This window comes from Paramisgurnus dabryanus, chromosome 21, assembly GCF_030506205.2.
Source record: "Paramisgurnus dabryanus chromosome 21, PD_genome_1.1, whole genome shotgun sequence".
NCBI classification, from domain to species: Eukaryota; Metazoa; Chordata; class Actinopteri; order Cypriniformes; family Cobitidae; genus Paramisgurnus; species Paramisgurnus dabryanus.
Genome location: NC_133357.1, coordinates 28,925,963 through 28,953,265, shown reverse-complemented (window position 1 = coordinate 28,953,265; position 27,303 = coordinate 28,925,963). Strand labels below are relative to the sequence as shown.

The window sequence follows — 27,303 nt, the reverse complement described above, 5'->3', positions numbered from 1 at the left end:
CAGATTGCTCAACCTCTTACTGCTCTCACTTCCACTAAGGAGAGGTTTGTCTGGAATTCCAGTGCTCAGGAGGCCTTTGATATTTTAAAGTCCCGGTTTATCTCTGCTCCTGTTCTCTCTATTCCAGATCCGGCTGCTCAATTTATTGTGGAGGTGGATGCTTCGGATGTCGGGGTAGGCGCCGTTTTGTCTCAGCGGTCTGCTAAGGATGGCAAGGTGCATCCCTGTGCCTTCTTCTCCCATCGGTTAAACCCAGCAGAGCGAAATTATGACATAGGCAATCGGGAGCTGCTGGCGGTCAGACTGGCTTTGGGTGAGTGGCGTCACTGGTTAGAGGGGACCTCGGAGCCCTTCCTGGTCTGGACGGATCATAAGAACCTCGAATACATCCGTTCAGCCAGGAGGTTATCTTCGCGTCAGGCTCGTTGGGCGCTCTTCTTTGACAGATTTAACTTCACCCTCTCGTACCGGCCCGGATCCAAGAATACTAAGCCCGATGCTCTCTCTCGTTTGTTCGAAAGCCCCGGTTCCGCTGGGGACGAAACCATCCTCCCGGAGGGGCGGGTGGTGGGTGCCCTGCGCTGGGGAATAGAACAACGGGTGAGACGGGCCGGCCGGGAGGGGGAAGTGCCAGAAGGGTGCCCAGCGGGTCGATTGTGGGTTCCGAATGCGCTTCGCTCCGAGGTCATCCGGTGGGGTCACGAGTCCAAGTTTGTTTGCCATCCGGGGGTTCGGAGAACGTTGGCTACCGTACGTCAGCGTTTTTGGTGGCCCTCTATGGGTCCCGATGTCAGACAGTTTGTGTTAGCCTGTCAGGTTTGTGCCCGTAATAAGGCCTCTCATCAAGCCCCTATTGGTCTGCTTAAACCATTACCCATTCCCTCTCGTCCTTGGTCACATATCGCAATCGATTTTGTAACCAATTTGCCTAGTTCTAAGGGAAACACTGTAGTTTTGACCATTGTCGACCGCTTTTCCAAGGCGGCTCACTTTGTCCCTTTGCCCAAATTACCCACTGCCAAGGAAACTGCCCAGGTTATGATCGAACACGTCTTTCGCTTACATGGTCTGCCCACAGACGTTGTTTCTGATAGGGGTCCTCAGTTTATTTCTCGTTTCTGGCAGGAATTTTGTAGACAAATAGGCTCCACAGCTAGTTTGTCTTCAGGGTATCATCCTCAGACCAACGGGCAATGTGAACGGGCTAACCAAGATTTAGGTAGAGCTCTCCGCTGTCTGACATCGCAATATCCGAGCTCCTGGTGCCAACAGTTACCCTGGGTTGAATACGCCCATAATTCTCTCCCTGTTTCTTCCCTTAACATGTCCCCTTTTGAGGCGTCCATGGGGTTTCAGCCCCCTTTATTCCCATCACAGGAACCCGATGCGGTGGTTCCGTCTGCGCTGGCTTTTGTCCGTCGTTGCAAACGCACCTGGAGGAAAGCTAGATTTACATTACGTCAGATTTCCAGACGAACCAAAGCCGCGGCCGACCGTCACCGTAGAACTGCGCCCCGTTTTATCTGTGGGCAGAAAGTATGGCTTTCGTCCAAGGATTTACCTCTCCGTGAGCCTTCTCGCAAGTTGGCTCCACGATTCCTTGGGCCATACAGCATTGTTAAGGTCATTAATCCCGTGACGGTCAGGCTCAGATTGCCCCCAGCTCTCGGTCGGGTTCATCCAGTTTTTCATGTGTCTAAACTGAAGCCTGTGTATTTTTCCCACCTTAACCCTGTTCCCTCTGCCCCCACCCCTCCCACCCCTCAGCTTATAGATGGTGCCCCTGTGTATTCGGTTAAGTCGTTACTGGATATGCGTCGCCGGGGTAGGGGATTTCAATATCTCGTTGACTGGGAAGGATATGGTCCGGAGGAGAGGTGTTGGGTACCGGCCCGGGACATCCTGGACCCTGGGCTGATAGAGGATCTCCGCCGGCGACGGGGTGAGCCTCCTCATGGACCGCCCAGTGGCGGTCGTGGGGGGGGAGTCCTGTCATGATTTCGGTCTTATTGGCCGCTTTGTCTTTGTTTCACCATGTGTTGTGTTGTGTTTATGTTTTGACAGCTCCACACGTGCGCGCCTTCCACCTGGTGACCTCATTATCTCCGACTCTTCTCACCGGCGTCCCACACCTGATCCTTATTATTTGCCCATCCGGTTTGATTTAAATTCCCCTCGCTTCTTCTGTTCCTTGCAAGTTCGTCTTAGTGTGTTCCTGCCCGCTAGCTCTGTCTAGTTCATGTCTAGTCTAGTTCTTGTTGTGTCTAAGTTTATTCTTAGATTATTTTCACCGTGCTCTCTGCTGCCTTTGCCCTGTCAGATTCCCCGCCCTGCTGGCTGTCTTCGGATTCTCTTGGTCAGAGTACTCTTATCGATATCTACACCTTTCGCTGTCCAGCCGCAGTGCGCTCATGTGCGCGTAATTCTGCTGAAGACGCTGACAGCCGCAGTGCGCTCTAGCGCGTAATTCTGCTGATCACCCAGACTGTTGCAGTGCGCTGTCCAGCGCGCGTGCTGCTGAAGACTCTGACCGCTTCTCTCTCTCTCTCTGTACCCCGCCAGGAACTCGTCTCTGTTGACGGACTGCTGTGGTTGTCTTGCAGTCCGGCTGAGTTTTCCCACACCTGAGGCCGACGAGAGGATATCGTTGTGTTTCGCCTCTCCAGTGTTTCCAGTTCCCCGCACCTTTTTCACATGGACACTGAGTGTTTTCTCTTATACATTTTGCATTTTTATCTGAAGTCATTGAGTGTTTTCCTCGTATACATACCATCTGAAGACATTGAGTGTGATCTCCTATACATACCATTAAAACCCTCTGCTCTGGGATTCCGTGTTGTGTAGTTCCTAACAAGACTGAAGCTTGCCAGAGAGAATGTAGACAAAGACCATTACTTCTGGAATAATGTTCTGTGGACAGATGAGTCTAAAACTGAATTATTTGGACACCACAACAGAGGACATGTTTGACATAAACCAAATACAGCATTCCAGGAAAGGAACCTGATTCCAACCAGGGTTATTATCGTAAACGAAAACTATCACGAAAACTGAAACTATTAGTGAAAAAACATTTTCGTTAACTGAAATAAAATAAAAACGAAGGTTTCTAAAAAAAACTAAAACTAAACTATAACTATAATGTGGACCTGTAAAACTAACTAAAATTTAGGAAAACAAAACTTGCGTTTTCGTTTTTTAAATGTTATTGGATCAGCAGTTGAACACGGAGTCACCCATATTACCGGATCATAAGCAAATGAGCAGACGTTGCTGAATCATTAATGACCAATAGGTGGCAGTCTATTAGAACTCCTGACCTGCACAGCAGGGTCACGTGATGTGTATGACGCTGTCAGGGCACTGGATCCCTGCCCCCGAGCCAACAGTTCGGTTCAGAAAACATCATCTTGTTGCTAACGGCTAGTTTAGTAAGACAATTTGTTTCTGCTGGCAAACCATTACAATAACTGAAGAAGGCTTAATTATCTCTACACGGAAGCATTAAAACGTTAAATATGGCTGAAAACGCTAACACCAACCACTTGCTTGGCAGTGTTAGCTGACGCTTTTTGGTTGCTATGATACAGAATGTCCGCTTAACTAATCTGAAACTATTATATGCCTTTGCGGATAATCAACAAATAATATTATATATTAATATTTAGTCAACAAATAAGCATTTTATGTTAGTACAGCGATCTCTTCTGGTACAGAAATGGACACTCATATGCAGAACATTAAACTTTGCATTGATTTTCAGTTGTTGTGCACAGACATAAGTTTGTACAAGTAAGATGTGCTGAAATAAATTTACTGTGCTGAAATAAACATATGCTGGGTTGTTTCAATGCAATGCTGGGTTGTTTTAACTCATGTTTGTGTTAACAACCCAGCATATGATTATTTATAACCAAACATGTATATTTATACATGTATATTATATTTACCCAAATAACACAACAGAATTTAGAGTGTTGGTTGGTGTGGTATTTGTCCCGGCCTTTGACTGATAGTACTAAATAAACATTTAGTATTTTTTTTAAATCCTCTTATTCTCATCGTATTTTCAACATTTCCAGATTTGGCAAGGTGTATGTACACAACCATGATATTATGCTAAAGACTAAAACTATACTAAAACTAAATAAAAACTAAAAGTAATGATTTTTGAAAAATAGAAACGAAATCAAAACTATTTATGCACCACTAAAAATAACTAAAACTAAACTGAAATAAAATAACACATTACAAAACGAAATAAAAATAAAAACTAATATTTTTTTAAAAACTATAATAACCCTGATTCCAACTGAAAAACATGGAGGTGGAAGTGTCCTGGTTTGTTTTTTTTTTTGTTGCAGCAGGACCTGGCCTGCTCACCATCATGAATTCTACTGTGCATCAGGGGTTGCTTGAGGAACATGTGAGACCATTTGTAAAAAAAAAAGTTAAGCTGAAGCGGAACTGGATCCTGCAACAGGACAATGACCAAAAACATACCAGTAAATCCACCAAGAACTGGCTTAAAACAAAATGGAGAGTACTGGAATGGCCGAGTCAAAGCCCAGATCTGAATCTCATTGAGATGCTGTGGGCTGACTTGAAACGGGCTGTACATGCAAGAAACCCATCAAATATCTTACTAAGCGTCTCACTGAAGTAATCTCAGCCAAAGGGGGTAACACTCGCTATTAGAGGGCAGGGTGTCCTAACTTTTTCCTTTGTGACAATTCACAATTTTGTTAATCTTTTGTTTAATGAGTAAAACTATGTCAGTTTTTCTGGTTTACCTGCAACTAAATCACTTTCTTTTCCAGACAAAAAATAAAAACAAGATGAAATCCAGTGATATGTAAATATTTCTTAATAAAGAACAGAAAATGTAATGGGGTGTCCTAATTTTTTCACATGACTGTATGTGTGTGTGATTGAGTAAAGGCGGAAACTAATTTTAATATACAAAGAAAGATCAGTATATACTAAATGAGGCAAGGGTGTAGAGTTACATTGCGTCATTGGCAGGGAAAAGAGTTAAACAGCTTGCATGACGAGTTTTTATGGTAATCTGTTATTCTGCTGCAAAAAAATTATCAATTTTCAATATGTTGTGAGCATCAAAATCGCTATTTTTACAACACTAAGGAGGCTCAACACCACATGATACTTTGCTCGAAGTATCACCTGTGTCTCTACACTTGAACTTGAGCATTGAGAACACTGTTTGTGTACACAGAGTTTACTAAAAAGAAGGTTTTGAACAACTAACTTTGGTTGTTTTTGGTGTCTGCTCGCCGCCAATTTGACATTGTTTAGTTAATTATAACGCATGTTAACTACAAGTTTTGCAATATGGGATTTGTTCAACAGGTCCCTCTTATGAAAAACAACGTTATCGTTTTACAGTAAACTTAAACGAGCTAAAGGCCATTCTGAATTAATAACTGTTGTATATTTATGGTTACTTCTTTCAGATCCCTTTCTTGGTGTGTATTGATGTTTTATATTGGCTAAAGACAAGAGTAAGTATTACTTTGTTTATATTTGCACAGCCACCAGAATCAAACAGAAGTCAAGTGCTCAAAAGTGACATAGCATGTTGGTCTTTATAACGCAATGGATAAATGAAATCGAATAAATACTATGGAAGTCAAAGGGCACAGTCTACTGTGTGCTTACCATAATTTATCAAAATATCTTTTTTTGTGTTCAACAAAATAAAGAAACTCAAACAGGCTTTGAGGCTGTGTAAATGATAACAAAATTTTTATTTTTGGGTAAACTATCCCTTTAAGTTTGAAAGTAGGAGTACATTTCATGTATTCTCAGCACTCTGGCATTTTGAGAAGCCTGATAAATATGGACCCAGGTGTCTAACTTGATATTAACTTCAGTTTTTACCTTTCCTAACTGTCTGCAAATGCCGGTTCCATGTCACATGGCTTATTCGAGACTAGATCTATAAAAACTCTGCAGGTGAGTTGTCATCATCATGAGAAATGTGTTTGCTCACTGCAATATTTAATAGCAGGTTGCGAAACAACTTCATATGTGCAAACCACCACCTACTGTATCGGGAGCCCCATATAGTGTATATGTGCCCTTATGCTGTGCACCCGATACAGTAGGTGGCAACCCGCTATTAAACATTAGATGAATAAGAAGGTAATGTGAACGCACTTATTGCTCTGGGGATAATGTTGTATTATGGCGCTTTTCGATTGCATAGTACCCCACGGTTTAGTTTAGTTTGGGTCGGGTCAGCTCACCTCACTTTGGCGTGGTTAGCTTTTTCATCGAGTTTAGTATCACTTCGGAGTGGGAGAGATTATAGGCGTGTCGTTATATTTGCGCTGCCTACTGCTGTGACATTATACAAGTGAGTGTTGCTGTACATTCCCATACATTTATTTATTTCTCAGTCTGCCACAAAATTAAAATTGGCCACCACAAATAGATGTTTGCACATCGCGTTTATAACTACCTCTGTCTCACATGACAGTTTCTGTATAAACACCCGACCCGTGGCGTCAAGTTGACGGTGCTGCGCTGAGCCTCATTGAAGTTGCATTTAAGCATATATAATGCTGACGTGCTCATCGCGAATGTTCCACCACAAACTGCAAGTCTGGAAAAAACTGTTATGGTGTCCCTGATTCTCAACCTGTGGATGTTTTTCATCGCTAAATGGGAGTTTGGGAAATTTTAGCAGAGCACAGATGACAACATGTTGGCTTGAGACAGCGCAAGCTAGCACTGAGGTAAAGCTAATCTTTTACATTATAGCGATGACGTGACGATTCTCTCAGACCAATCTGTGATCTACAGTGTTTTCGCGTCACGTTTGGTTTCAGCTCGGGTCGCTTGGAACGCCAACCGAGGTGGTACGAAAAAAGGATCGGTACTGCACCCAGTGCAAAAGCTCCCAAAAGTAAGCTGACCCGACCCAAACTAAACCAAACCGTGGGGTACTATGCAATGGAAAAGCGCCATTTGAGGTCAAAAAAATGATATAAATACTGTTTGGTTTTTCACACAAACCAATTGTTTCATTTCTTAGTATATTAAAGGAATGGTCAATTTTCTTAAAAGAAAAATCCAGATAATTTACTCACCACCATGTCATCCAAAATGTTGATGTCTTTCTTTGTTCAGTCGAGAAAAAATTATGTTTTTTGAGGAAAACATTGCAGAATTTTTCTCATTTTAATGGACTTTAACCTCTCGACGCGCACTAGCTCGCGCACGGAAAGACGTCAGTTTATTTTTATGCTGCTAACAATATATATATAGCCTACTGTGTACAAACAACAATAATAATAACACTACTATACATCGTTTAAAAGGTCTAAGGGTTTGGCATCAGTGTATGGTGTCCGTTTTGAGATTAAATTGCTCTATTATCAAAAATATAGTATTTTATTACAGAAGTCCAGATAACAACATGCATAATATAAACTGACTCCTTACCTTTGTGCTGGTATAAGGAACGCGAATCGAATCAAGTCTGTTTCAGATGTGTGAATAACCCATAAAAACTCTCCAACAAAGTACATTCAATGACCATTTTTGTCCACAAATGCGTATAATCCGTGAAATATGGATATATTTTCCATTGTTTACATCAGATTTCAGATGCACGTCTTGTAATAGATTATAATATACAATCTGAGGACTATTTACATCGTAACACTTGTATATGAGATCACACTCGCGTTCAAAACCAGCGCTCAAACATGATTGTACAAGTAGGCGGGAGTATAATACATAATATCCAAACAGCGCTGTCAAATATCGTGACGTCATCTGACTCGCGTGTTCCTCCAATGACTTCATGGAAAATATTGATAGACAGAACGTGTAGCCAATTAGAACACAAATTCAACGATCTTTGTGTGAAGCTTTATTTCCTGGTGTGGATACGGCATTTTATACGCTTATATAAGGATAAACAATGAAAAGAACGAATGTGTATGCATGTAAACAAAAGACTTTTATTTTGTGGCTGACTGGCACTTAGAAAAGGCACTAGTCTTACAAAAACTCTTGCAAGAACCTCATTTTTGGGTCTATTGACTTCAAACGTGAAATATAACTTCTTTAGACTTGTGGCTTTGGCCTCATTGCATTTCTAGGTTTCACACATATATTTATCATTAAGATTTTTAGTGTTAAAAAAGATGTTATGCAAAAATTTTTTATTACAATGTACTTCAGCCTCTCTAACTTTTTAAATTTTTATCTTAAAATAATTTTGAAACATGGAAAACGAAGCTCAAAGTGTCTTCTATCTAATGATACCACAGTTATGCTTATACTATAAATGGTTTAGTAAAAACAGCCCTTTTAGTGAAAGTAGGTATTTTCATGGTTTCGGGCCAGAATGAGGGTGCTTTTCAAGAGGTTAATTGAGCCCAACATTTAATACTTAACTCAACACTTAACAGTTTTTTTCAACAGAGTTTCAAAGGACTCTAAACGATCCTAAACGAGGCATAAGGGTCTTATCTAGCGAAACGATTGTCATTTTTGACAAGAAAAATAAAAAATATGTTTTAACCACTGGGTTATTGGGTTATTTTTGCACAAACCTAATTGGTAATTTTATGGTTCCTCATCTTTTCTTTGCCATTCTATTATTTAATTACAAAGCAGCAATTTAGAATACGGTAATTAAACAGTAGGATTACAGTATGCAGCTGGAAACCCTGCTGCCAGTATTTTACCGTAAATTTAAAGAATAACCGTAATTTAGAATACGGTAATGAAACCGTAGGATTACGGTACACAGCTAAAACATGCTTGCAGTATTTTACTATTAATTTACAGAACAGCCGTCATTTAGAATACAGTAATGAAACCGTAAAATTACGGTGCACTGCTGAAACCCCAGCTGCCAGTACTTTACCGTAAAATTACGGCAACATTTTTTACAGTGTAGGCATCACACCATAACCAAGATATATTTTTTTAAAGTAGCTTTTCATGACAGTCGATATGCGAAACGTAGCCATTTCCTGTATCTGTAAGAATCATAGAAAGTAAAAGATAAGAAATTCGTAAATTGTAGCAAGCATGCCAATGCTTGTCAGTAGCCTATGGCTGGTACTCGGTAGGTACTCAAGATGGCGGCAGTAAGCTGAAAAAAGGGCGGGTGACGTAAAAGGTCAAATGACTGATAATCACCTATAGCTGCATTTTAATTTATAAAATTCTTGACTACAGGGAGATTTTAATGCTACATTTAATAAAGATACACAATCATTTTACTGAAAACAACAAGCAAGACATAGCATCGTGTTTTGCTTATATAAATGTGCTTGAAATGAGCTTCTGTGATGTCATCCTCTGCACCTGATCTCAATCCATCATGAGCTATTTAAAACTGTGCACTTCAGTAATAGTACAAGTATTTTAGAAGCATGGGTGTTTGTTTTGTTTTGGATGTTATTCTTTCACAGAGTTATTAAAAATTTTAAAACATTCTTTAATGTAAAATCTGGTAATCGTGATTAATAACCGACAATTTTTATCATAATTGTGCAGTCGTAATCTGACCTGTATCTGATTTAGAACTGCATAGTTCTACACTGAAACTGATCTGGGTCACATATGAGCAAAATTTTGACTGCAGTGTGACAGTAGACTTACTGTGCTGGATTAGTGGATGAAGTGATGTTGGAAAACTTGTGACGGAGTTGCATGCAGTACACCGGAGGGATGACATGTATCTCTCTGCAAAATAAAATAACAATTCCATGTATTACACAGTACAGTAGTACATAAATCATATCAAATACAGTTCAAATCACATAGACTGCTTAACCCTCTGAGGTCTTGGCTGATTTGCATCCTTGAGCAGTTTTGACCTGCACTGACATCTGTGCTTTTTTACTTGCTTAAAACATAATAATGGCAAAAGTCTCATAACACCGTGTTCAGCAAAAACTTTGTTACATTATGTGAGCAACATGTATGTAAATGTTTGTATTTTTAAGAGAAAATTTGAAAAAGCTAAATTTATATGTCACTAAAATAAGTCCACAAAACCCATTCTAAACATGTTTTATGAGACTTTTCAAAACAGGATTTAGTAGTCTAGATTTTTTTCTTTAACCCTCATATGCCCCGATTTTCCTGTATACGTTAGAGTTCTGCATGGGTAAAAATGACCCCAGAAATTAAAAGAGTGATTTCAAAAAATATATAAATTTTTAATGATACAAATAATATATAATTTTTGGTTTACTTCCCATCTATACATCAATGCAGTGTTTTGGGAGATATTTAGTACTTTTATACCTGTTTACCACTCAATTCCTCAACTACACCATTAGCTTGCCTGTAAAATATCAAATTTTTTATGAAAAATGTACATAAATTTTTCAATTTCACACACGTCAAAATCGTTTATGATAAAAGAGACGCACCTTAACAGTAAACTTTACGCATTAGATTATGCAAGTATCTGGCAAACGCGCGCATCTCTTTTATCATAATCCCTTTAGACACATCTGCAGCAGGCACTTATTTTGACAAAACACGTGATGCACACGGATTTCTCAACATCTTGTGACCCCTAAATTGCTAGAGGGTTAAAATAGTAACACAGCAAAATACCCCCCCCCCGTCAGAATGCTTTCTTGTTTTAATGTCTAGTTTAAATTGACAGGGTTCTGACAGTATCATGTTCTGTGTGGCCTTGGTTTGTTGATATCAGGCCACATGTTTTCCTTGTCTCGTCTCTTTTACCCCGCTTTTACCGTCCCCGTTCCTGACACCCCCCACTGCATGGTTTCATGCAGTCTTATCAGGGCCGGCGCTAGCTATAGGCAGAGTAGGCAAATGCCTAGGGCCTCAAGCTTGGAAGGGGAGCCTCCAACTGCTAAGTCCATGTTCGCTAGTTCGACAATCACTACTGACAGACTTAAATAAAGTTTTACGGTGAGTTCAACTTTATGCGGCGCCGACGCCGCAAGAACTGCAGGCGGATGACTTCAAAGTAACGTGACTCGTAAGGTTAAAGAAGCCTAGATAAACAGCATTCAAATCTCTGCAGCTGACCGACTTTAAGTGACTGAAAGCGGCTATCACGTCTTTTGTTTCCTGCTTCGCAAAAGCGTCATGCAAAAAGACAATGCAGTACATGATGCAGGTATTTTGAAATAATGCATTTTAAAAATAAACTTGGCTTTGTTCTGTGTATCAATGTAATTTCAGGACAGATCAAACTTGAGCGTTGCTGACTCTGTTTAGACACTTTGAATGTGTGTGCACGATAGCATTGCATGGGGAGTTATTTAAAGTCAAAGAGGAACGAAAACTGGGGTTACCTAAAGTAAACTGTCTGTATATCTTGTAAGTCCTCTACACTTTATTTTAGTTTTGAAATCATGAAAGTAGTTTGTCTGTTTAACTTCTAGTGGCAGCTGATTTGTATGGATATTTAAGGTAGCCTATAAAAAGGTATTGCAATCTATGAATATATACATAGTCTGATAGATAACTTTATACTGTATATTGGTTCAGTAAGAGGGAAATTCTTCTTTATACCCAGCTAAAATAAAAAACAAAAGTTTTCTAGGAGGTGTTCACCTGTAGTTTTTTACGGTTAGGGTTTTTGCAATGTACTGTTGTATTTTTAATTTTACTCTTTGGAGATTATCCCAAAAAGGTGGTGTTTTTAATAAATTTTAAAAATGTGGTTTTGCAAAAAATAAGCCTATTTATTTCAATTTTTACCCATTTAGTGTTTATAAGTGCCAGTGCCAACAATTAAGCACTTTAATTGATTAATATGCACAACAGATTTCATGCTGTAATCTAGCCCTGACATCAAAGTAAATATCTGGTTTATGTACATTTCTTCACCGGCAGCATTTACCATCAGGCTACTAACAAATAATATATAATTTCTGGGGTGAGCCTATTTGCAATGCTAACAACCTGTGTGTGCGCGCGCACACGTGCACCTGTGTTTGTGTGTGTGTGCACGCGTTCTGTGCGTGAGGAAGAGTGACACCCCAGTCAGACGTTCAGTTGCTTCATTGCATTTTGGTACTTCAGAAATACATACATTCATTTTCAATAGAACGCTGCATTTCGTTTGCATCACTTGCATTGCGGTGCATTTTAGGTTAAGAATCCGTTCAAAAAATCACAACATCACGTCCCGCTGTATACAGTGAATGCATGCAGCTGAAATTATTGTTGCGTGGCTACATAAAAGTTTAAGCATGTGATTGATGCATTGCGCAATCGGTCTGACTCGCGTGAGAAAGAGACGAGGGTGCATGCATGTGTGTATGTGAAGGGGTTCTTTTTTAAGCTATACTCTCTTGCAATTGAACGTGAATAGGTTTACTACTTAAAAACATCAAAGCTAAACATCATATCCAGGGTACTAAATTAACTTTTTTGACCACCAGCCAAAGTGGCTGGTAACTTTTTAAAGTTACCAGCCAATCAGTATTTCCACTAGCCACATTTTTCCCGGTGAAAATAAAAGAAATTTAGAGTGCCACTGAATGCAACAATGATTATTTTTTCTTTCAAATGCATGCAACAATCCTGACAAAACATGACAACATTTTTGTGATGAAACATAAGCTTTCTTCATTTCTCTGTTGATAGACATAAAGCTTTACTGGGGCACAGCCCCCCCATTGTTTGAAAGCCTGCTGTGTGCAAGAAAGGGGCAACACTTCTTTACAATGTCCTTTGCTTAACACACTATTCTACAGTGCAACAGGTACTGCGAAAGATAAATATGTAGTTAAAAATATTTAAGTGTAATCTTCATCATACCTAACATTATTAACATGTTTGGAGGCATAAATGGCATAACATGTTTGGTAATAATGACAGCAGAGAAATATTTTCTACATTATACAATGATAGCAATGATTGAAAACTTATTTTTACAAGAATATTTTAAGAAACCAGTCATTTTATGACTGCTATACTAAATAATCTCAGTCACAGTTACTGCTAACTGTTATGTAAGTTAGTGTCCTAGAGTTAAATATTAGTAAACTAAATATTAATTTCATATCTGAAAATACAGAACAGTATAACACATACATCTGTTGATTTTCTCAGCAACAATGCAATTCTATAGACTTGACAAGAGGTTTTCCTGAGATTTTTCCTCTAATGTTTGAGACCTGACAGGCTGAGGATGTAGTTTGTCTTACCTCCCTTTAACTTATCATCTCTCATTTCTTCTTCCCTTTCCCTGCTTTGCACAAAACATTTCTGATGTACATCTACAGAAGCCAATAATGATCGAGTCAAAATAAGATTATCAGTATTATTAAGAAACGTACTTCTCGTCATGTTTCATAAATACTCATTCGCGTGGCATACCCTTTTGGATGCAGTTGCGTGCGCGGATGAACGCAAAGACGCGCGTGGACATTGATACATGCGTGCACGCGTCAGTGCGACTGCTTCGTCGCTTTACAAGAGTAAATTGGGTAACTACATTGCATATAGATCTGTTTTGCCGCTATTATCTTTGTAAAGGAATACACTAACTGCTTAACTGCTAAAATTTAGACTTGAGATTTACACATGGGCACGAAAGATTTACACCGGAGCACATGCCCCACCCCTGTGTCACAGTCTATCCTCCCTGCTCTGCCCGACCGATCGTTCTCCTTCATCCATTCAGTTTTCTGGTGGACGCGGTTAGTTCGTTTCCATGGTTTCTCGCGCTGGTTTCGCTGCAAACTGCGTGCAGGCAATTGGCGTATTAAACATCATCACGTAGCATTACGGCACAGTGCTCATGGGAAATGTAGGAAGTACTGCCAGAGGGATAAATGACCGAGAACAGAGCTTGATGTATCTTGCATGCAATGCCTCATGCATCACCGGCCAAACTGGCTAGTAAGTTTTTATTAACACCCGCCAAAATAAATTTTAACCCGCATTTGGCGGGTTGGCGGGTGTTAATTTAGAACCCTGATCATATCTAGTCAAACCGCATAACTACATCGCTGCAAATACAGTATGGGATTAAAATCAGCGAAAGCTACGTTACCTTGTTTCATCGACGCTTGGTGAAACAGCAGTGGATGTTTTCGGTTCAGATGCTGAATGTAATGTAATGATCCCAAACTTTAGACATTCTATCTCTGCCGTTTATGGACATCTTTACTCTCCGCCATCGTGCCAACTATATTCAAAATGTATCACACTCTATGATGTGCTTCCTTAACATTGAACAACGGTCCGTGTGAATCAGATCTCGGCGCGTGTAGTGCGCGTCATAGGAATTTAACGAGGCTTCGAGGCAGAATTTTTGCCTCTAGGAATTTTTTGAATCGAGTTAATCGAGTAATAATAATAATAATAATAATACGTTTATTTTATATAGCGCCTTTCTCAAACCCAAGGTCGCTTTACATTGAAATAGAAACACACAGTCAGATAAACATTACACATGTAACAAAGAAATTGAATACAACTAACAAAACAACAAACATTTAGTTAACAGACTATGAAATGTGTGAAGAGAAGTGTTCGTTAAACAGAAATGTCTTGAGATGGGTTTTAAAGAAAGGAAGAGAAGTACTGTCACGTAGAGGTTGTGGGAGGGAGTTCCAGAGTTTTGGTGCCTGGGCGCTGAAAGACCTACCACCAACGGTGGAAAGTCTAGTGCGGGGAATGAGAAGGAGGTTTTGGTCAGATGATCTGAGCAAGCGGGGGGGAGTGTAAGAAGTTAAGAGGTTGCAAATGTATGGAGGAGCAAGGTTATGGAGGGCTTTGAAGGTGAGTAGTAGTACTTTGTATGTGATCCGGGATGAAACTGGTAGCCAGTGAAGCTGATGGAGAATGGGGGTGATATGGGCAGATCTTTTTGTATGTGTAAGTAGCCTGGCTGCAGAGTTTTGAATATATTGCAATCTTTGAAGGGATTTGGTGGGGAGACCGAGGAAAAGTGAGTTACAGTAGTCTAAGCGGGACATGACGAAGGAGTGAACCAGGGTATGTGCATCACTGACAGGAAGGAAGGGTCGAAGGCGGGCAATGTTACGGAGGTGAAAGAAGGCAGTTTTTGTGACTAATTTGATATGATGGTCGAAACTGAGAGTGGAGTCAAATGTAATCCCAAGGTTTTTGACAGTCGCGGTAGAGTGAACAGGTGAATCATCAATATTAAGGGTGAAGGTGTATGGTTTGGTGAGCATGCTTTTAGGGCCAACCAGCAGAATTTCAGTTTTATCTGTGTTTAGTTTAAGAAAGTTGTTTTGCATCCATGTTTTTAAATCAGAAAGACAGTCAGTGAGTGAGTGCGGGGGGGGATCAGAGGGTGAAGTGGTGGTAAGATACAGTTGAATGTCATCTGCATAGCAGTGGAAATTTAGACCGTGGCTGCGAATAATCTGACCAATAGGGAAGATGTATATGAGAAAAAGGAGTGGCCCGAGAACAGAACCCTGAGGGAGTAACTCGATGAATAGTTGCAGCCCTACTGTAGTGCTTAAATTATTTCTTATGGGGTAAAAAAACACGTTCTCATATTATTCTGAAAATAAGAGGGGTGTAAGGGGCCTCCAACATAAATTTTCCAAATATCTAGAACCGGCCCTGAGTCTTATGTAGCCTCAAGACTTGAGGACACATGTGCGATCAGCAGAGGCCTGTGTTGTGGTGTGGAGCAAAGCGCCAGTACAGTACCTTTAAACACAGCTTCAGTTTGTCACTGAGTGAGATGCTAAACTACCAAATTAGAGAGGTCTTTGCTGAGGAACACTTTACACTTAGGTAAATATTTACTTCTACATAGGTTCTTATAAAATTATTTTTTTCTAGAATAATTACTTCATTGATACTTGAGTAGAATAGAGCTACACTCACATAATGTATATCCTGCTAAAAGCTGAATAAATCCACAAGGTATGGCATCAAATATTGCAAACTCCTTAACAGTTACCGTACCGGAATCGTATAATGATTAAGGAATTCAAAAAATGCGCTGTCCATTATCTTACATTTGACCACAGGCCTGTTGAATGCTTTATTCTGATTGGTTGTTCCACGGGTGTTGACTATTTTTCTGTAAAATGAAGCCTAAGCTGATAAATGTCTTAATAACCACCAGAAAGCTGGTTATGTGACATACTCGGGTATCTTTTAATTTGTACATTTCTTTATGTATTCTCCATGTGCGCGCATTAATTCTTGGTAACCAGTAGGAGGTTGACTGAACTTACTCTTGTCACGTGTTTTGAAACTGACATGAGCATGGTAAACCGATTTTTGTTTAATCAACCAAAAGTACAGGGTTTTGCTGATGGTTAGTTAACCCCGCTTTTTGGAAAAAACCCAGAGCAATGTTTGTGGTAACCAGTGGCGGCCGGTGACTTTTTTGAGGGTGCTCGATGCGAAGTTCGTCACAACATGTACGTAGTCTGTCATGTAACCCTGGTATAAGAGGAACAATTGACTCCGGTCCTTTGACTGTTCAATTAGGTGTGCATTCACGTCATGCCACATTACCACCTTGGACCAAAATATTTTACAACTGATTGCATGTTCTTGTTCATGGTGACATTTTATTGATGTTATAATTGATTTATAGCATTAAAAAGATGACCTGTTGAACTCATTTTGGGAGTGATGACAATGTATTTTTGGTTCAGTGCCTGTATATATGGTATTAGTATCGACCAAGTTCAGAAGCTGTCATATATCAGTCAACTTACTTTGTTCCTTTAAAATTAACTTTTATATTGATTTAATAGATTTATAGCATTTTAAAAAAGATTTTAAAATAAACAGTTTTAACAATAAATCTATATAAATTGTTATTATAACCTAAAGATGCTATGTAAAAGTTTGTAACAGAAAAAAGTGGTTTTCATCTCGTCACTTTCTTGGTATAGAAAACACATTTTTACCAAAATTAGTCAAAATGGATTTATTGCGTTTTGAAACCAAACTCTTCATTTATTGTTAAATATCCCCATGCTGTTTTTTTCTTCCTTTGATTTGATCCATTTGTTGCTACTTAAATTGTAATAATAAGCACATTGTGATCCTCTTTATATGTATGCAATGTTTTTGTTCTATAATAACAAAAACAAAACCCCGGAAGGATACAGCATTTTCGGGAACTATGTTTTCATAATGTAAAAGCTAGAGGTAGACTAACGTTACCTACTCTATCAAAAATTTACATGGGAAGAATTACATAGACAGTTTCTGCTGCCCCTTTCAGCTATCATTACATACTGTACAGTAGCCGTACGACATTTAACCATGATTTTACTACAGTTATTAAAGTTTACTTACTGAAGTAAAACCATGGTTACCACAAAATAACGATATGGGTCTGACAACCATGGTTTTCAGACACCACAGTTACATCATGGTTACAACCATCTATGGTTTTGCTAATTATCACCAAAAAACATGGTTACTGTACTACACTTTTACTACATTAAAAAACATGGTTAATTTTCGTAAGTGCAACCGAGCCGTGAGATCAATTTCCAAACATAATCATCTCACTTTACAACTTAAAATAGTTTAGAAAATGTTAAGACACATTTACGAGTTTACAGTTTAGATTTAATTAAGTTTATAGAGTTGCATATTTTCAAGTTGATCGATATTTTGCGCCTGCCATTGCCCCAAAGTTAAAACTAAGTCAATAATAACTTTATCTCTCACCTCGTGGTCGTATTTATTTTGTCGTAGAAAACAGTTGTAAATATCAGCACAATAACTGTCAGCAGTGCGAAGATCCGTTTCATAAACCTGTCCATCTGAAACTTTGGCTAAAGTGTGGGTGGAAGTTCCCTAAAAAGTAACGTTAACAAGATGTCTTACTGTATAGAAAATAAGTAACTATGTTTCAATGATGTTTGAGGAGATTTGGTCAGATGCGTCAGGGACATAGGGGCGGAGCGAGATGCCAGGCTGCATACGTCATCAAGCCTGGTTTAGTTAAGTTAACAGAGCATTACATTCTGACTATGAATGTATTGTTAATACATTTTGTGTTATATGCTAACTTGTATTTCATACATGACATTTCTGAATAATAAAAAAAAAAGTTTAAAGTATTAATGTTAAAAAAACAACAAAAAAAACAGAGCATTACATTCCACTTTTTCTTAGGTTTAATGATGATGCTGATGTCAGATGTGATTTTTGTGGGACAGAAAACGAGGATGTTGTACACTTATTTTTCAATTGTATATATAGCAAAATGTTTTGGATAGAATTGGAAGGCCACCTTTATAAGTGTTTTGGTATAAAAGTTTACCTTTTTGAGAAAGATGTATTTTTTTATTTTAATAGAGAAAAATTGCCACCAAATGAGACTTTTGTTGTTAATCTTTTATTGATTATGGGAAAATACCATATACATAAACAAAAATGGGCTAAAGGAAAACCTAACTTTTTGTTATTTCATATAGATATGAAACATTATGTAGAGTTACTTCTTGGATTGAAAAATAATAAAGCAAAACGCACTAGGTCCTTATGTGAAGCTTTTACGTTATTTGTATGATGATCTCATGCCCTTATTTTCTTTTCTTTATACTTAATTTGTATATTTTTAATTTTTGTTTGTGTGTTTGTATTGTCTGATTATAATTTCTATTTTGTATGTTATTATGAGTATTGCTGTAATGTGATTGCAAGTTAATTAATAAAAAAAATAAAATAAAAAAGAGCATTACATTCGCAAATCATAAGCATATTACAACAATTTACGACTAACTAAGACTAATAGTCACCTTTATAATTGTTTATATTCTGAAATAATAAGCTTTGATGACGTATGCAGCCTACATGATATGCGACCTCCGGAGGCTGCAGCCAAAGGTTTAATTCCCGCGTTTTATTGACTTCACAGCGTGGCCAAGCAACAGGAATAAAAACTAACAAAGTACAATAAAGTTAATGTTAGCATTCCTCATCTTCCTTCAGTTCTTCGACGAATGAAGACGAAAAATAAGAAAAACTCCCGAAAGCACTCTGAACCTCACGCTTCTCTCTTCCGTGTCCTGTTATCTCTTTAAACACGAGTCCAACACTGCACTCTAGTGCCCAGAGCACTGCATGGATTTCAAACTGTGTGAAAAAAACATTAAGGGCCAGTTTCCTGGACAGATTAGCCTAGACTAAAATAAATGTAAGAGCTGTCAAAAAACAACTTGCACTTAAAATACATCAGTGCCCTTTGTTTTGCTTTAAAATGCACACAAGTAAAGTTTTTATTAAATCATGTTTTTTAAAACTAGTTATATTTCCTTATTTAACTAAGGCCTAGTCCTGGCTTAAGCAAATCCCTGTGTAGTAAACCACCCCTATGTCATTTTTTTTTACTGGCTTGTTCAGAATTTTACTAGTCTCACCAAAAAGCACTAAAATTAAACAGGTCTGAGTATTGTCTTTATTGTTTTTGACCCACACTGTAAAAAGTGAAACATTGGATTAACCTAATAAAATTGAAGTAACCATTCACAATAAAGATTTTACATTGATCTAATGTTCAGAAACCATTCAGTTCAAACTAATTTTTTGCATTTCATGCAAACTCTTTTCTGAATTTGGTGTAAATCAAATATTTTAAATTGGCTTAAATAAAAAAAAAGATTTTTAAAAGACTTGATCTAAATTCAGTTTCCTTCAATCTGAAATATGTATTCATTCCAATATAAAAGGCTTCACAATTGACATAATCTAAACATTTTAAATTCTCTCAATATTTAAATACATGTTTAAATGAGTCAGATCAAACGTTCTTTTAAATATTTATTAAATCGCATGAAAATCACTGTTTTTACAGACTTTTTGGCAAAACAAACGTTTTACAAATACAACATTCTGAGACAGTTCAAGTAATCAGTTAATTTCAAGTTCAATTTCATATAGCATATTAATATGTGAGTATATCAAATAAGAACAAATAAGAAACCATTGGTATGTCAGTCCAAATAACATTGATACAGCAGCTGCGGTTGAGGGCATGTTACTGAGGACCTTTGCTCCAGTTCTTCATCACTTGGCATATCCTGGCGAGACAATAAATAACCCCCATGAGTAAATAAATGAGTACACCACCCTCACATTAATTTCCGCCTTCGCAAATGTAAAACATAAAGCATATAAAATCCACGTTCATATTGGCATTGAGCGCCCGGAGCATTTAGCCTAAACTCCGAGCAGCAAAATCAGCGTAACATTACACATCACATACTGTATTGAGGTAATTCATTTAACGTTAATTGTCGGCAGAGAAATGCAATATACTCAAGCCTTAGTAATGAAAACAACTTTTTTACAACATTCAGAGCGAGAAAAGATTTTTTCCTTTCATAATATCCGTTCAATCAGTCTATATAATATTATCCCTATTACATTATGCTAGGTCACGCTAGCCTGTAAACCTGGCTATAGGTAAAACGGTGACAGTCACCTTATAAAAACTGAACTACCTTTATTATAGATTGAGTAAAAATTATAGTGTGAGTGCTGAAATAAAGGGAAAGGATAACGCAGACGTGCAATTTTGGTTAATTCCCCCTTACCTGAAAAACGGTTCCCGTTTGCGTTGTTCAGCAGATAACCGTCGACTCGGTCTCTCCCAGAAGAATTCTCTCGAGTTTTTATCTGTGCGCATGCGCAAACCGTGCTTAACCCTCTGGGGTCTAAGGGGTTTTTAGGGCCCTGGGGAAGTTTTGACATGCACTGACATTTGTGCTTTTTTCAGTTGCTTAAAAACATATTAATGGCAAAAGTCTCATAACACTGTGTTCATCACAAACTGGGCTACAATATCATATAATCAACATGTATGTACATGTTTGTATTTTTGAGAGAAAAATGTTTATGCGTGGTTTTTGAAAAAGCAAAATTTTTAAGTCACTGATATAACTCCACAAAACTCATTCTTAACATGTTTCCCAAGACTTTCCAAACTGGATCTAGTAGTCTAGAGTTTTTTCTTCAAGATGATGTGAAAATCATATGGCCTACTCAATCACATAAAGCAAGATATTGATTTACAATTTCTAAGACACTTTTGCTTGACAGAGGCTGTATGCGTGGAGGCGGGAAAGCTCCTGAATAATCAGTGATTGACAGCTGAGAGACAAAAGAATTGAATAATGAGCCTTGTGGGGATGTTCAACAGGAATGTAACTACCTCTGTAGTAAAACCATGATAAGGTTTACTTTTCAATATAATGTAAATACACACACACATATATATATATATATATATATATATATTTCTATTGAAATATTTTCTATTCATTTCACAAGTATAAGTTACCTTTTAAAATCCATGATAGCCTAATCCTGGTAAAGATACTGTTTGGCCATCGTAAAATGAACACACTTCAACACAGTGTTAGTGTTTGGTTGGCCAGCGAGAGGTTTACTTTTGTGCAGTAAAAAGCTCAAAAGAACAACTGCCTATCGTTGTCTGGACTCCTATTTGTGTTTTTGTAATCATTATAGTAGAAACACAACCAGGGACACGCGTAATAAACTTATCAATGTTTGTTTACAGCCGCCGCCATTACCTCACGTGTTGATCATGAAAGCAGTGAATGTGTGCACATGCGAGTGATCCTGTGTTTAATAAACTTGCTGTGCGGAGATATGACGCAAATAAATAAGGATTGTACTGTTTGCAATCGCGTATTTTATAAGAATACCAAAAAGCGCGTCGAGTTTCCTGACTCGCGTGTTTGTGTATGTGCGTTCCCGTCGCCTCAGCTGTTTGACGGAAGACAAAGAAAACACTCGCGTCTGGAGAAACTGACACACATCCGCAAGTAAATAAGGATTTATATGTCGGACATCGATCCCGTCACACTGACGAAGCACACACACTCGCGTCTGTCTGGAGATTTAGGCGCGAGTAAACAAGTATGTGATGTGTGCAATCGCATCTTTTATAATGACACCACAAAGCGCTTCAAATATGAGGCATTGTGTGTTTGTGTGTGCGTTTGGACGTCGATCGAGTCACACTCACTTCTGGAGATAACTTTAGTTACAGTCACGAGTAAACAAGTAGATGTCATGTTTCCAGCACTCGGATTAAAACTCAACACAGCAGTGAATGGCTGGCTGCAGAGACGGAATGGAATGTCCATTGACTGTGGGGTTGACTAATGAATATGGATGATCTCTGCTCTTTTCTTCAATGGAGCGGGGCGTGGCTCATTATAGATAATGAAGCAACAGAAGAAAGACGGTACATCTCTCTCTTCTAATACAGTTAACAACGAATTACAATATTTGTTTTCGATTTCACTTACATCTTCCAAAAGCAGACATTCCAAGCATTATGTAGACATTTATCTTTTGTTTATATGACAAATATTTGTTAAGTTACAGTTCATTTTTCTGACGTGTTTCTGAAAGGACTTCACTGAGGGAGAGAGAACAAAACGCGCATCATGTTTATTTTCTTAATTTTGCGAAAAGCACAACATGCTGTTTTTATTTAGCCTGGTATAACCAGACTCTCGTACATTCATTTCATTTGTACAGAGAGTCTGGCCACGCTCCATTGGAAAGCGTTACTTCCGTTAAGGAGGGTCCATTGTTGAAGTTTAAAACTATTGGATCTGCCCAGAGTACTCAGGATCTGCCAAAGCCAATCGCTAACGTGAGGTTGTGACGTATATCATGCACCGAAACCGGACGGAAACAACAAGTCAGAATAATCAGACAAACAAAAGTTAGCAAACCTGGTTCTTGCTCCGGCTTTAACTTCTGTATATTCGGCAGTTTTGCAACAACGGCCCGAAAAGCTTTTCTTACGTCTTTCTCCGCTGCCATTACTGAACTACAACTCAAACTGACGCGCAACCTCAACGTCATCGTTCTTAGCCACCCCCATCTGTTCGCTGATTGGTCCTGCAGATTTTTGCAGGAGAAAACGAAACTCTATAGAGAAATCCCAGACGTACTGCTGAAGGGAAATGAAAATTAAGCGGAAGCACGTAGGAGGGCGGAGCCAGGCTAGTTTTTATTGGGAGTGGACAGAAAAAAACTAGACAATTTTACGTTTTAAATGATGTATAAATCATATCTGTATGTCAAAAATCAGCAGAGTTATCTAAGTCTCTTTGGGGAGTGATCGAAAAATAAAGAGTTTGCGGCGCCCGCGCCGCAGCCGACCCCAGAGTGTTAATCTAATAAAAGCAGTTTGATCGAATCTATAATTTGAATTTCATTGTTATGTTATAAATTATATTGTATCAATCTAATAAAAGTAGTTTGATCGAATGTATAATTTGAATTTCATTGTTATGTTATAAATTATATTGTATCAATCTAATAAAAGTTGTTTGATCGAATGTATAATTTGAATTTCATTGTTATGTTATAATTTATATTGTATCAATCTAATAAAAGTCGTTTAATCGAATTTATAATTTGAATTTCATTGTTATGTTATAATTTATATTGTATCAATCTAATAAAATAGATTGAAAGACACATACAAATTAAAAAAAATTATTTTACTTAACAATCTAATAAGTTTAGGCTATTGGAATGAAAAAAATTACATCAAACGAAAAACAGCCATGTTTTACTTTTTACAGTGCATGTAGCCTTAAGGTTATAACACCAAAAACTACTATTCTACCTCATAAATGTCAAATATGGTTAAAAAGACCAGTGAACAGTCAGTAATAAAACAATCTAATTATGAGCAATAGCACAAATCGGGCTATCCTTATTGTCGAGCCCAGCATTATGTAGTTTCACCAAATACAGTTCTAATCAAAATTATTCAACCCCCGGTGATAGTAATAATTTATAAATGTGTACGCTTTTATAAGCTACAGAGGTTCTTTTTTGAGTTCAGTGGCACATTAAAAGTGAAAATGTCTATAATTTAATGTTTTGAGGTAAAGTACTTATTTGTAAACCACTATGTCATAATTATTCCAAGAGCTATTTAACACAAATAAGTCCCTTTATAATTGTATAGTAGGGTACAAAAGTGTGTTAAAACACAATAACAAAACTGAACTAGAGAGGTAGGCTACATTATTTTAAAGAAAGCGTAAAATGGTGCTTGCTGTGGCAAAATTGTTACAAAAATGTTAAAATGAGTCAAAAAAGTTCACCCTCATGTCCTTACAATGATCTGATGCATAGATATAGGTGTTGCTAAATGGTTGCTAGGGTACCTCTGTTTGTTTGCTAGGGAGTTAATTTGAATCCACCAGTGATTTTACTCCAAGCCACACGTAAACCAACCTAAATGCCATGTCTATATGACGTTCTGATGCAGAAATACAGGTCTAAATGGTTGCATGAGAGTTAAGCATTCTCCCGTGTCTCTACGATATTGTGATGTGGAAAAATATATATTGACAAGTCATTGTTTAAGTATCTCTGTTTAGTTAAAAGGGAGTGGCTTGGTAGCTGAGGTAGCTGATATCAAAGGCTGCTTGCCAGTTTGAGGGACGGCAGATTGTTAGAGAGATTTCATATGGGTAACACAACTAAAATCACTTTTAACTGAATACCAGTTGAATTTCATTTTTATAATTAGCCACTATGCCTTTAGCTTTTTCAGCTACGGTCGCCCTATCTGCCAACAGAGGTAAGCCCGAGGTCTTGATGTGTAAACTTTTGAAGGAGTTGCGGACATTGTGTTACATAGCATGGCGAATTAAAATACACCTGGCTAATAGAGCAATGAAAACAATAATTTTCTTTTTACCTGGAGCGTCTGTCTTTCTTGAAAGGGGCGCACGATGTTTGGAATTAACCAAACATATCGTTAGCGTATCGTGTACAGGCGTTTCAGTGTTAGTTTATGTACACTACATGTTAGGTTAGTAAACCAATAGACACAGAGACTAAGAGATTTTAACCATGCCATGTTTAACTCAACAGACACCAACAGGACCGGTGTCTGTAACTTAAAATATGCCAGTATAATTGACATTGATATAAACTTTTTCGAAGGCATGTTTATAAAAGATGCTTAAATGTCTTAATTTAACTAAGGTCTAGTCCTGGTTTTAGCTGAACCTTGTCTGTAAAACAAAGCCATAGTTTGGAATTGCAGTATTACTTATTGCATTATTACTTATTGTTACTTATTAGTAACACATTTGAATACCTCCATGTACTCCATCTTGGAGGCTGGGAGGACAGACAGGACAGGAAGCCCATGTACTTCCATGGGTAACGTTATTTTAACTACGTATTTTACACATAAAAAAACAGGCCTATCAGAAGAGAGGCTCATGAATATTACTTATTACTGGCCAAAACGACCTGTTTTTAGCAGAGCTCCTGAAAGAGGAGCTGTAAAAATATATAGAGATTGTTTTTGGCACTTAAGCTGCAAATATATATTCTTAAGGACATCATAACCTAAAATATAACCCTTAAAATCCTTGAAATATGGGACCTTTCACTTACCTTGCTGTATTATATTAGTTCCACAAGACAAAACAAAGATCACACGTAATCCATCATGTTACACCGCCAGTTTGATGACCATGACTTCCGGGTCCGGCATTATTGGGTAAGGTTGTCCTTTTCACAAGGCGCATTGAATGCTGTATATGTAAGGTGCATTGTGTAACTTTTAAAAGGATCCCTTGAGAGAAACGCAAAATAATATACATTTTACGGTAACACTTTATTTTACGTCCCGCAAAGTACCGCGTAATTAAACCGAATTTACAGCGTACCTATTTGTAACAACAGGGTAGGTAACCTGTAGGTATAAGGAAATAATATTTTAAGTTTGGGGTAATAAGGGGGTAAGAATATGAAGAATTATAAATTATTTATACTCTAAGTATTTTATAACAACAGGGTACCTATTGTAATATTACGTGGTATGTATGACTTAGTCAAGTCTATGGGGAAATTATGTTTTATTTATTTTTTATTGTGAATTTTTCATATTGACTACTGAATGTTGTATACAGTCAATGTCTACGAGCCACATCGGCAAATAAATATAACAGCATATCACTTTTATTTTAGTAGCCTATATTACTTGCTTTTAATAACAAAAGTCCAGCTGATTTAATGTGGTTATCTTTTTTTTAAGGTAAGTACAATAAAAATAGCAACTTATTCCCTATTTACCAGGAAACTCCTACATTTGCGGACATATTTGAAGTGGTGCTTTGCAATTTATTTACTGTTAACACAAGTATTTTAGCCAAATATAATTTATGCAATGGCAAACCAGAATGAAACAACAGCAGATATCAGCTCCCGCTAAAGCAAAAGACGACTACATGCGTAGGCTACTGCGCAGGTGTAGAGCGCGCGGCCGTCTGCAGGAGGTTTGCTGGAACGCGATCCTGAGGTGAAATTTCTTTAAGAGGTTTTAAAAACATTCGACACTGTGGAGTACGGCTGCGAGTGATGTTAGCAGGATCCGCATGCTGGATAAGGTGACTGGTTTTGTTAATACATGACTCACGCAAAACAATGTTTTTCAAGAAAGTTACTAGCTAACGGTAGCAGGTTAGCTAGCACATAAGTAAGCCTAAAGTTATTAACGTAACTGGCTCAGAAAACTCTGTTTCTGTCAAGGCACAGTGAAGAAACATTTACTGAAGGCTTTCATTTATGTTTTTTATATGTAATGCAGAACAGCATTTGTGAGACGACATCAACTCAACATCCGAGTGGACAAGAACACCAACAGAGGAAGCCAAGTCGCAAAAACAATGAAAAATTGTCATGACTTTTTATTTTAAATAAAAGTTATGTGATAATAAACATTAAGTGTTGGCTTAATTAAAGATGTTTTGAAATAAGTTGTTTTAAAATAAAAATAAAAATATTCTGTATGTTTATGGTATTTACCCTATAACATTTATAACAAGAGATGAACAAAGCACCACTTTAGTTTACAGCCCGCAAATATGAGAGTTACCTGGTACATACACAGAACAATCGGGGAATAAGCCCCACTTCAATTTACAGCCCGCAAATATGAGAGTTACCTGGTACATACACAGAACAATCGGGGAATAAGCCCCACTTCAATTTACAGCCCGCAAATATGAGAGTTACCTGGTACATACACAGAACAATCGGGGAATAAGCACCACTTTAGTTTACAGCCCGCAAATATGAGAGTTACCTGGTACATACACAGAACAATCGGGGAATAAGCCCCACTTCAATTTACAGCCCGCAAATATGAGAGTTACCTGGTACATACACAGAACAATCGGGGAATAAGCCCCACTTCAATTTACAGCCCGCAAATATATGAGTTACCTGGTAACTCCTGTATACATATACAGATCA

General features: G+C 38.0%; 2 protein-coding genes across 4 annotated transcripts in view; one reads left to right on the top strand and one right to left on the bottom strand.

Annotated features, from left to right (window-relative positions):
- Positions 1-17,902, bottom strand: part of LOC135775923 (alpha-2,8-sialyltransferase 8F-like) — a 97,229-nt gene extending 79,327 nt beyond the window's left edge. Inside the window, exons 1-2 of the mRNA XM_065286496.2 lie at positions 17,686-17,902; positions 9,652-9,735 (exon numbers count right to left, since the gene is read on the bottom strand). Coding sequence (XP_065142568.1) covers positions 9,652-9,735; positions 17,686-17,780 — 179 coding nt within the window. The 5' untranslated portion in view covers positions 17,781-17,902. The remainder of the gene's footprint in view (positions 1-9,651; positions 9,736-17,685) is intronic.
- Positions 1-27,303, top strand: part of LOC135775928 (alpha-2,8-sialyltransferase 8F-like) — a 1,056,838-nt gene that overhangs the window by 260,100 nt on the left and 769,435 nt on the right. The gene's annotated exons all lie outside the window — the stretch shown is intronic.